The 12831-nt window shown below is 35.8% G+C and overlaps 1 protein-coding gene across 1 annotated transcript in view; it reads right to left on the reverse strand.

Annotated features, from left to right (window-relative positions):
- The window catches only part of LOC116272630 (dmX-like protein 2), a 128037-nt gene that overhangs the window by 33760 nt on the left and 81446 nt on the right, over nt 1-12831 (reverse strand). The window contains exons 18-21 of the mRNA XM_031661389.1: nt 12328-12438; nt 8907-9076; nt 5887-5984; nt 5309-5474 (exon numbers count right to left, since the gene is read on the reverse strand). Of these exons, the coding sequence (XP_031517249.1) occupies nt 5309-5474; nt 5887-5984; nt 8907-9076; nt 12328-12438 (545 nt within the window). The remainder of the gene's footprint in view (nt 1-5308; nt 5475-5886; nt 5985-8906; nt 9077-12327; nt 12439-12831) is intronic.

Genomic DNA, 12831 nt, shown 5'->3' on the forward strand with positions numbered 1-12831 from the left:
GTACCAGCCATTGCAAAAACATGTCAAAATGTAAAGTCCATCGATGCTAGGAAGAAACTGCATCAACTAGCGACCAAAATAACCAGCTAATATCATAATGACAGGATCAAGTTCATACATAACAATATTAACCCTAAATGTAAATGGACTAAATGGTCCAAATAAAAGACACAGATGGGCAAACTGGATAAAGAGTCAAGACCTATCAGTATGCTGTATTCAGGAGACCGATCTCACATGCAGAGACACACACAGGTTCAAAATAAAGGGATGGAGGAAGATCTACCAAGCAAATGGAAAACAAAAAAAGCAGGGGTGGTAATCCTAGTCTCTGATAAAACAGACTTTAAACCACCAAAGATCAAAGGAGACAAAGAAGGCCATTACATAATGGTAAAGGGATCAATTCATCAGGAAGAGCTAACTATCCTAAATATATATGCACCCAATACAGGAGCACCCAGATTCATAAACCAAGTCCTTAGAGACTTACAAAGAGATTTAGACTCCCATACAATAATAATGGGAGACTTTAACACCCCACCGTCAACATTAGACAGATCAACAAGACAGAAAGTTAACAAGGATATCCAGGAATTGAACTCAACTCTGCACCAAGCAGACCTAATAGACATCTACAGAACTCTCCACCCCAAATCAACATAACATACATTCTTCTCAGTACCACATCACACTTATTCCAAAATTGACCACATAGTTGGAAGTAAAGCACTCCTCAGCAAATGTAAAACAACAGAAATTATAACAAACTGTTGATCAGACCACAGTGCAATCAAACTAGAACTCAGGACTAAGAAACTCAATAAAAACCACTCAACTACATGGAAACTGAACAACCTGCTCCTGAATGACTACTGGGTACATAACGAAATGAAGGCAGAAATAAAGATGTTCTTTGAAACCAATGAGAACAAAGATACAACATACCAGAATCTCTGGGACACATTTAAAGCAGTGTGTAGAGGGAAATTTATAGCACTAAATGCCCACAAGAGAAAGCAGGAAAGATCTAAAATTGACACCTTAGCATCACAATTAAAAGAATTAGAGAAGCAAGAGCAAACACATTCAAAAGCTAGCAGAAGGCAAGAAATAACTAAGATCAGAGCAGAACTGAAGGAGATAGAGACACAAAAAACCCTCCAAAAATATCAGTGAATCCAGGAGCTGGTTTTTTGAAAAGATCAACAAAATTGATAGACCACTAGCAAGACTAATAAAGAAGAAAAGAGAGAAGAATCAAATAGATGCAATAAAAAATGATAAAGGGGATATCACCACCGACCCCACAGAAATACAAACTACCATCAGAGAATACTATAAACACCCCTATGCAAATAAAATAGAAAACCTAGAAGAAATGGATAATTTCCTGGACATTTACACTCTCCCAAGACTAAACCAGGAAGAAGTTGAATCCCTGAACAGACCAATAGCAGGCTCTGAAATTGAGGCAATAATTAATAGCCTACCAACCAAAAAAAGTCCAGGACCAGACAGATTCACAGCCAAATTCTACCAGAGGTATAAGGAGGAGCTGGTACCATTCCTTCTGAAACTATTCCAATCAACAGAAAAAGAGGGAATCCTCCCTATCTCATTGTACGAAGCCAACATCATTCTGATACCAAAGCCTGACAGAGACACAACAAAAAAAGAGAATTTTAGACCAATATCCCTGATGAATATCAATGCAAAAATCCTCAATAAAATACTGGCAAACCGAATCCAGTAGCACATCAAAAAGCTTATCCACCATAATCAAGTGGGCTTCATCCCTGGGATGCAAGGCTGGTTCAACATATGCCAATCAATAAACGTAATCCAGCGTATAAACAGAACCAAAGACAAAAACCACATGATTATCTCAATAGATGCAGAAAAGGCCTTTGACAATATTCAACATCCCTTCATGCTAAAAACTCTCAATAAATTCGGTATTGATAGAACATATCTCAAAATAATAAGAGCTATTTATGACAAACCCACAGCCAACATCATACTGAATGGGCAAAAACTGGAAGCATTCCCGTTGAAAACTGGCACAAGACAGGGATGCCCTCTCTCACCACTCCTATTCAACATAGTGTTGGAAGTTCTGGCTAGGGCAATCAGGCAAGAGAAACAAATCAAGGGTATTCAGTTAGGAAAAGAAGAAGTCAAATTGTCCCTCTTTGCAGATGACATGATTGTATATTTAGAAAACCCCATTGTCTCAGCCCAAAATCTCCTTAAGCTGATAAGCAACTTCAGCAAAGTCTCAGGATACAAAATCAATGTGCAAAAATCACAAGCATTCTTATACACCAGGAACAGACAAATAGAGAGCCAAATCATGAATGAACTCCCATTCACAATTGCTTCAAAGAGAATAAAATACCTAGGAATTCAACTTACAAGGGATGTAAAGGACCTCTTCAAGGAGAACTACAAACCACTGCTCAATGAAATAAAAGAGGACACAAACAAATGGAAGAACGTACCATGCTCATGGATAGGAAGAATCAATATTGTGAAAATGGCCATACTGCCCAAGGTAATTTATAGATTCAATGCCATCCCCATTAAGCTACCAATGACTTTCTTCACAGAATTGGAAAAAAATGCTTTAAAGTTCATATGGAACCAAAAAAGACCCTGCATTGCCAAGACAATCCTAAGCCAAAAGAACAAAGCTGGAGGCATCATGCTACCTGACTTCAAACTATACTATAAGGCTACAGTAACCAAAACAGCATGGTACTGGTACCAAAACAGAGATACAGACCAATGGAACAGAACAGAGCCTTCAGAAATAATACCACACATCTACAACCATCTGATCTTTGACAAACCTGACAAAAACAAGAAATGGGGAAAGGATTCCCTATTTAACAAATGGTGCTGGGAAAATTGGCTAGCCATAAGTAGAAAGCTGAAACTGGATCCTTTCCTTACTCCTTATATGAAAATTAATTCAAGATGGATTAGAGACTTAAATGTTAGACCTAAAAAACCATAAAAACCCTAGAAGAAAACCTAGGTAATACCATTCAGGACATAGGCATGGGCAAGGACTTCATGTCTAAAGCACCAAAAGCAACAGCAACAAAAGTCAAAATTGACAAATGGGATCTAATTAAACTAAAGAGCTTCTGCACAGCAAAAGAAACTACCATCAGAGTGAACAGGCAACCTACAGAATGGGAGAAAATTTTTGCAATCTACTCATCTGACAAAGGGCTAATATCCAGAAACCATAAAGAACTCAATCAAATTTACAAGAAAAAAAAACAAACAACCCCATCAAAAAGTGGGCAAAAGATATGAACAGACACTTCTCAAAAGAAGACATTCAGATAGCCTACAGACACATGAAAAAATGCTCATCATCACTGGCCATCACAGAAATGCAAATCAAAACCACAATGAGATACCATCTCATACCAGTTAGAATGGCAATCGTTAAAAAGTCAGGAAACAACAGGTGCTGGAGAGGATGTGGAGAAATAGGAACACTTTTACACTGTTGGTGGACTGTAAACTAGTTCAACCATTGTGGAAAACAGTGTATGATTCTCAAGGATCTCAGAACTAGAAATACCATTTGACCCAGCCATCCCATTACTGGGGAGGCACCTGTGCTGATTATAAGTCATGCTGCTATAAAGACACATGCACACATATGTTTATTGTGGCACTATTCACACAGCGTTATCTGGAATCAACTCCAAATGTCCATCATCAGTGACAGACTGGATGAAGAAAAATGTGGCACATATACACTATGAATACTATGCAGCCATAAAAGATGAGTTCATGTCCTTGTAGGGACATGGATGCAGCTGGAAACCACTTCATTCTCAGCAAACTATCAACAAGAACAGAAAAACCAAATACTGCATGTTCTCACTCATAGGTGGGAATTGGAAATAATGAGATTACTTGGACACAGGAAGGGGATCATCAACAATCGGTCCTATTGTGGGGAGGAGGAGGGGAGGGCAGCGTATTAGGATACACCTAATGTAAATGATGAGTTAATGGGTGCAGCACACCAACATGGCACATGTATACATATGTATCAAACCTGCATGCTGTGCACATGTACCCTAGAACTTAAAGTACAATTAAAAAAAAAAAAAAAGAAAGAAAATAACCTATGGAGAAACAGGATGAACAATTACATCAGAATTATCAACAGCAAAACCGAGTATAAAAAATCAAAACAATGTTCTATTTTAAAGAAAAAATCTTAAGTATTTATTATTTTAAAAAGCAACTCATGCCTGGGATAATTGTAAAAAAAAAAAAAACACAAAACTTAATTAATTCTTAAATTTAAAATACTAAAGTACTTTCAATTTAATTGAATATTTTCTTATCGCATTATTTCCAATTGTATTTGCCCTTTACTTGTTCATATTGTACATGATAGTAAGTAATCTAAGAGGAAGATACCAGAAGTAAACAGAAATATTTGTAATTACTCTCATAATCAGCTGCTAGGATTACATATCAAAAAATGGGAAGTTTTACCTCCTCACATCATTTTTAATATTCTAATATTATAAAATATTATAAAACAGTACAAACTGCAGTTTCAGTTCCTTATTTATGAATTTCATTAACAAAAAGAGAACAGCTTAATGTATCTGCCTTTCTGCACAGAATAAGGAGGTCGTGACCTACATACTTTAAATAGTTCAGAATCACAAGTGGTCGGGAAGACAACATTCATAAACTGTTTTTCAGCATTTTTTTCATACATTTTACACACAGTCTTGAAATGCAATGTGCCATATATGAAATTTTTCTTTTTTTCTTTTTGAGATGGAGTCTCACTCTGTCACCCAGGCTGGAGTACAGTGTCGCGATCTCACCTCACTGCAACCTCCGCCTCTCAGGTTCAAGTGATTCTCTTGCCTCAGCCTCCCAAGTAGCTGGGACTATAGGTGTGTGCCACCACACCTGGATAATTTTTGTATTTTTAGCGGAGACAGAGTTTTGCCATGTTGGCCAGGCTGGTCATGAACTCCTGACCTCAGGTGATCCACCCTCCTCGGCCTCCCAAAGAGCTGGGATTACAGGCAAGAGCCACCATGCCCAACCTGAAATTTTTCATTTGTTTCTCCCTTGAATTTATTCATATTTTCCTTTACCACAGGGCCACTATTTTAAGTACAGCAACCTTTGTAGTTATTCTGTGTCCTTACAAACATATGACAAAAAGTTACGATCTCCTCTACAACCTTCTCAGGTTTTCAATCTTTTACAAGTATTATATAGTGTGTTTTCTTATTTATACCTCTATGGCATCTTTCAACGAACCCGCTAGCAAGAAAAAAGCAGCGGATTGTTCAAAGCGTTGTTTTCCAAGTAAGGAAAAAGCATTTTTCAAAGCAGCTTTTCGCCATCTATCTTCATGAAAGTTGTGGCTGAAAAATGTTGTCATTTTTTCATCATGCTGTGACCTGGGAACCAAGCAGAAACGTAAAGTGGTTAAACCAAATTTAAAATGTTCTACAAAATGTATAAAAATATAAAATAAAAACCTCAAACATAAATCTAAAAGAAGAACAGGCATTTGTTATCAAGCATCTCTTCACTTCTTCTAATAGGGAATGTCAACGCCTTATGTATACACAACTAGGAAACGAAAGCATTTTTTACTTTGCAAAGTGCTTTTATCAACTTTTAAAACATCCCACCCCTTAGATTAAGCTGAAAATATATTTTACCCTTTTCTTCAGCTAAAGGAACCAAGTCGCATAGAAGTTGATTTGATGAAGCTCATACACCTAATTATTTTCAAAAGCATTAGGTTTCTTACTCACAGCACAATCTTTATTCTGTTGAATCACATTAAGTGTCAAGGCAACTTACCTAAACAGACCCCACACTACTGCTTTCTTCTTCATTGAAAGGTAGAATAGTGCAGCATCTAAGGCATCATTGTTCCTTTGAAAAGAAGCTTTGGCAACCTAAATGATAAATTAAATATTAAATTAATAATTTGACAAAAGAATTACAATCAATTAATCAACAATGTTTCCCTGCTACTTCCATGGCTGATAGAAAGTGTAGAGACAGAAAAAGTTGTTTCTGCTTCACAATCTTCAGTAGGTTATAATATTAATACACGCTCCTAGAGATAATCATTTACAAGCCAGTAATTATGGTAAAAATCTTAATTACAGCCAGCACTTACTGACTATTTACCATGTACTGGGCATGAGTCTATGCACCTTTTGTTATCTTATTGCATCACTACAAACCATGAGGTTCTATCATTATTCCCATTTTACAGATGAACTGACTGAGACAGAAAGGTTAAGTGAATTGCCTACAGTCACACAGTAAGGGTTAGAAAAGGGAATAGAACCCACGTAGAACTGAAACTAACATAGAAAGTAATAAAGAAGGCAGAATATTCAATAGATGTGAGTTTTTTCTTGAAAATTCAACATGTTATACTGTATGTAATCATACTGTCTTAAACATAAGAGCATATAGGCCATATCTGATTTTTCCAGGATGCTGAGATACAGCCTCTGCAAATCATTAAGCTGAAAGGCATACTGACAAAAAAACAGTGGACGTTTTATTAATTAGCTCACATTGATGGCAAAGCAGGAAGCTATAATACTAAGGTATGGGAAAAAGGGAAAAGACACCTAAATTACATCATGAAAATGCTTTACTCTTGGGTCGGGCGCAGTGGTTCATGCCTGTAATCCCAGCATTTTGGGAGGTCGAGACAGGCAGATCACTTGAGGTCAGGAGTTCGAGGGAAGTCTGGCCAACGTGGTGAAACCCCGTCTCTACTAATACAAAAATTAGCCAGGCGTGGTGGCGCACACCTGTCGTCGCAGCTACTCGGAGGCTGGGTGGGAGAATTGCTTCAACCCGGGAGGAAGAGGTTGCAGTGAGCCAAGATTACACCACTGCACTTCAGCCTGGGTGACAGAGTGAGATTCCATCTCAAAAAAAAAAAAAAAGAAAGGAAAAAAAGAAAACATTTTACTCTCAATACTCTTTTCACTTCCCCCTTTTAATTGTGTTCTCTGCCCCTTATCATTTAACTTAGTGCTTCAATATGCTCCATCAGTTTTAGAAGAATTTTATTTGTATTCAGCTGATTTATAATACACATTTCAAGGCAGAAAATGTACATATCCCTTTGATTTAATTTTAAGAAATAAATTACTTGCAGAAATAAATCATATGTATATTATCACAGACAATTATAATGACAAGACACATGTTGACAAGAAGTAAAATCTTTGTGGGATACATCTGAAACAATTCAGATAAAATATGTCCTCTTTTATCCAGTGCTTTGGAATATAAAAAATTTAATGTAGATACTGCATCATTTATATTCTTTAACAATTAACTTTTCCTGTACATCAGAAATCACATTTTTTAGTTGGTGCAGGAATGAATTCCTTCTTATATCTGTGCTTATTTTAGAAAAGAAAATACTGGTATTTTGTTGGTAGCCTTACATGTAACAGAAAAATAATACTTTTAGATTCACATTTAAAACTGTGATCTGACAACCATACACACCAGAATCATGGGATGCTGATTAAGATGAAGAAACCTCAGCCTTACCACTAACCTACCAAATTAAAATCTCTGGTTATGAGATGGAGAATATGCATTCTACATAAGTTTACCAGGTGAGTCTTCTTTGGGGAACTACTATTAAGGAATTAATCAGGAAAAGGTCTTGGCATCCTTCAGAGAAACAAATTCATACTTCACAAATATAGTACCACTGATTGTACTCCAGGGAATTCCAAAGGACTAAAAGGAAAATATGAATGAGAATTCCACTTTCCTAATCCTGCTAAAGTAGAAAGGGCACAGGCTAAATCTAACATTTATAAATGACTGGAGTTTGGGCTTGTTACCTAGCCTCTCTGAATCTTAGTTCCATTATGTGTAAAATGGAAATGATGACATAGGGTTGATTAGAACATAACATGGAATTATTTATGAAAAGCAACTGGCACCAAACCTGGTAGAGAGCTGAACTGATTTTTTTTTTTCCTAAAAGGAATCTACCAGAAAACTGACTCCAAAAACCTGCCCTAAAATAGCCATTTCACTTGCTGCCACAGATATGTTCTTCAAGTACATACAAATCAAAACTGTTTTTATCCAATGAGATTTCAAGCGTGCAAAGAACGTTTGCTACTTATTAAACTAGTGATGCAGAGAGTCCTTTGTATAAAAAGTTTCATTTGTAATGTAAATAACAAACAAGAACTCAAGTTTACTTTCTAAATTTAGATTTTTGCATTTTAAACTAGAGCACACCTCAATTAATAACAGAAAATATTATTATTCCATGGATATATTATAAATTCAGCCTATATAGAAAGACACAATATCATACTGCATGGATGTTTTATGAAGGTCAAGTTTTTGTAATCTCCAGAAACTTTATTTTAAAAAGTCTCACCAGTCATGGTGGCTCACGTCTGTAATCCCAGCCATTTGGGAGGCCGAGGAGGGCAGATCGCCTGAGGTCAGGGATTCGAGACCATCCTGGCCAACATGGGTGAAACCCTGTCTCTACTAAAAATACAAAAATTAGCTGAGTGTGGTGGCACACGCCTGTAGTCCCAGTTACTTGGGAGGCTGAGGCAGGAAAATCACTTGAACCCAGGAGGCAGAGGTTGTAGTGAGCCAAGATCACGCCATTGCACTCCAGCCTAGGCGACAAGAGTGAAATTCCATCTCCAAAAAAAAAATATATATATATATATATCAAGACCTCAAGATAGACAAACAAATTTCCCACTACAGGTTTTCTGGGAGACAGTATCTTTTTTTCTTTAGGAAAAGTTTTTTTTTTTAATATAACTCAAAATCCACTAAAAAAAAGTTACCTTTTCAATGCATCTCCGAAGCGTGTTAATGTTCCTCACCCACCACCCTATTCCCATAGCTCTTAATTCAGACCACTGGGGGTCCCCTCTCTGAATTGCTGGAATCATATTAATCAGTTCTTCTTCAGCCTCAGAATGAAAAGCCCAGGCAAAATGGCATGTAGACACACCTAAATTGGAAATATAAAATAATAACCTTCATAATTGTATCAAATAAGAAAAACAATTTTTCATGCAGTCACATACGCATTCGTTTTGGAAAGAATTTTGAAGCAGAAAGAGTGAAAGGCAGTCTGTCATCGATTCAGGACTTTATACTATAAGTTTCTGAATACAAGATCAATAATGTGATACACAAAATCCAAATCTCTTTTTCCCTAAACATTTGTTTTTGTTTCCCCTACAAAAATAGGGACACTAAAACTTAATCATTAGAAATAAAAATATTTGAATATCAGGCCATTCACACGTATGGCACACCAAATTTATCAAGACGTCACAAGAGCTGCCCAAGCTCACACAACTAAGAGTGCAGGGCCCAGGCCTGATTCCAGGTTTCTCTGTCACGAGGACCTGTGAATCCGGCCTGCCCAAGAGGACACAAGGTGTGTTGTCCCCGACAAGAGCCCAGGGGAAGGAAAGCATGGTGAAAGCTTCGTTCAAGTCAAAAGCACTTGGCTCACCGGCCTGGATGTCGATTCTAGCACCACTACCCCATTCTTCTCTCTACCCATGGAGCTAAATATCACTTCAAAGCAAGCTCTAAACTTCATGAGAGTTCCAGAAAATAATAAGGGTAAGTTGCAATCATGATGTACATTCCTCTGTTTTTAGTGCCTTCAGTTAAAAGTAGTTTAAAGTGCCTAATATTGATGCTTTTTGATGAACATTGTTTTTTGTTTTGGGTTTGTTTTTTTTTCCTCCTGGGAGAAGACTGACAGAGATCTAGGCTATTTGTAGAAGCAACAAAATCTTTACTGATGCTGTTAGACTTCCAAGTACTAATGGATTTATCAACAGTTCAATTATTAATAACACTCTTACTGAAATTCGACTTAGAGCAGGTAAAAACACAACGTAATGAATGTGAACTATGCAGAATGGTAATGAATAATGGGAATGCTGGGAAGAACTCTGGGAAGCCTTGGAAAGAAGCCAAACTAGTCCAAGTAGCCATCTCTATGAACTCATTTTAGAAATAAAGAAATGTCTGAGGTCAATGAAAGTCACATTACAACACAGGCCTCTCAGTGCTATTAAGTATCAATATTGTTACACATAATTTTTTTCATTATCAACTACTATACAGATTTTGTATGCAGTTTAAAGCTTTTCTAATAATTACTGCTTCACTATAATTCCTTTAGAAAGTGAAAAACAAAAAACTATTATTATTTTGAATAACAATCGTAACTCTCTTAAATTTCCCACTGCCAACACTCATTATAACAACTGTGTTTGTAATCATACCACAAAACTAATGCAACATGTCTTGGCTGCCACTATAAATTTAGGGGAAAACACCGGACAAAATTAATAAAATCAATTTAGTTTTTAATAACCTGAAAGACAGACTAATTTTTTGACTATTTAAATCTCTGCTGTAAGAGAGAATTACTGCATCATATAATTGAAATTCTGCTTTAGAAACTAATATACAGCAACACAAAATGCATAATTTGCTGATACAAAATTTATAATATAAAATAATACATAGCATATTACATTCTATATCCTTAAATTAATTAAAATTTTGGTATAAGAAGAAACAAAACAAAAATACACACAGACATGTCAGAAGAATTAGGTTCAGAAAGCAAGATTAAGAGCAGTGAATGTATTTGAAAACTTGCAGAGGTGAAAAACGTTATTAGGGAAGAAAAAGAACAGGGGCACCAACAGGCACTTCTTTTTATTTACCTACCAATGGCAGGCTATTCTCTACAGTTTACCTCTGCTCTTCTCAGCTTTTCTATCTACATACTGGCTACTTAATTTTTCCCTGAAAACTGGTCCCAGGACCATCACCTATAACACCAGTCACTTCTCATTGCCCATGCTTTAACTGTAGTAGAAGGGAAAATGGAATTTGACAACGCTTTAGAAATTTGAAGTGTTTTAGATTGCCCTAGGAAATGCAAAAAATTGTTATTAATTGATTCAATACCACTTGACTATCACCCAAAATTAAAGAGAACATGGAGATACCATTTTAAAAATCTATCCAAATGGCATAGATTGCTTAAAATGTTAATATCAAATGTGGGCAATGGGTTGAGTTTTGGCATCATCAAACTTTTTTTATTTTACATTTTTAATAATTTTTTGTTTTCAATTTTTGTGAGTACACAGTAAGTATATACAAACTTCTGGGAATGTAAATGAGCACAGTATTTCTGAAGGGCATTTTCATGATACTTATCAAGAGTGAATCATTTTCACGCCTTTTGATTCAGTAATTCCACTGCTAGAAAACTAGCATGAGGAAATAAACAGGAATGTAAATACTTACTTGCCAAGCTACAAGGTTCTTCATTACAGTGACAATTCAAACAGAAAAAAAACCTCAGCAAAATCTATTTCAAAAATAAAGTATTGGGTAGATAAAATACAGTTTAGACACAGAATTTCAGATGGCTATTTAAAGTTATGTTTTCAAAGAACATTCATAGGTTAAAGGGTATAAGTGCCATGGGGAGGAATAACAGTCTATCAAGCCTAGTGTTCTAGGTTCTGTAATACTAAGACATATATTATGGGACTCTTTCCAAGATGTTGGTTTCAAAAGAAATATGGTCCAATGAAATGAGCTCTGGACTGGGATTCAAACTCCAAATCTTCTAATAAATAGTCCTGTATCCTGGGCAGGTCACTTTTAATTCTATGGTTTCAATTTTTTAATCTGTAATAACAAGGCTGATATAAATCCTTATGTCTCAAATCAGGTGTGGCAGTATGCTTGAAGTATGCAAATCCACTGTTATCAATATGGCAGATCTTCCTGAATCATCAACTTTACTTGCTGGCAAATAACTGGAACATAATGCTTACATTAAAATAAATACAAAAACATATCACAGAGCAAAGTTTACACAATTTTTCAAAGAAAAGACATCAAGATATTTAGGGCTACTCTGCAGAGAGCCACTTCAGGTTACCACCTCAGGCATACCACATTTACCCCCTAAGCTACTACTTCAGTAAATAAATTCTATTCTAAACTTAGTTAGAAAAGTAAGTCACAGAATAGAGCCGAAGGATGCATAGAAAAATGATAAGTGGGTACTATGTGACAGAAAGATCTTAAGGCCAGTGATAGGTATGCACGTAATGACTTACCTAATGTTTACACACAAATGTGAATAAACCCCACCGCTCCAATATTAAGTAAAAGTTGGCAAAGCTTCAGTGAGTGAATTACCTTGATGAAGTAGCTGCACTCGGTATAAGGGAGGCAGAGATGTCAAAAGGCATGTGTGTAGGCGCATAGCTAACAAGTATCTCAAACCACACTCATCTAATGTATCTCTTCCTGTAATTTAAACAGAAAATACGTTTAAGGAAAAAAGAATGCAAGAGGCCACAAACTGATAAGCTATAAAATAAACAAACTTAGTCATAATTTATATAAAATACATAAGATATTTTTAGTGTATTCCTTCCTGAACACTTTAACGTTTTTACAAAAAAATCATATCTTTACAAAAAAATATATGTGTCTACTAAAACTCTTAAAAGAAAAATGATTTGGGGAAATACAATTAACTATTAGAACAGATAACAAAAGCATTTATAGTGACTTAATAAATGAAAGACATCTTGAAATCCAATAAAAAATATATTAACTATAGTATGTTAGGTACAACTTTTAATAATATTTTCTATACGAATTCCAATGAGATGTAATGGAAATTACATAACTGAT

The sequence above is a fragment of the Papio anubis genome, unplaced genomic scaffold (assembly GCF_008728515.1).
Source record: "Papio anubis isolate 15944 unplaced genomic scaffold, Panubis1.0 scaffold143, whole genome shotgun sequence".
NCBI classification, from domain to species: Eukaryota; Metazoa; Chordata; class Mammalia; order Primates; family Cercopithecidae; genus Papio; species Papio anubis.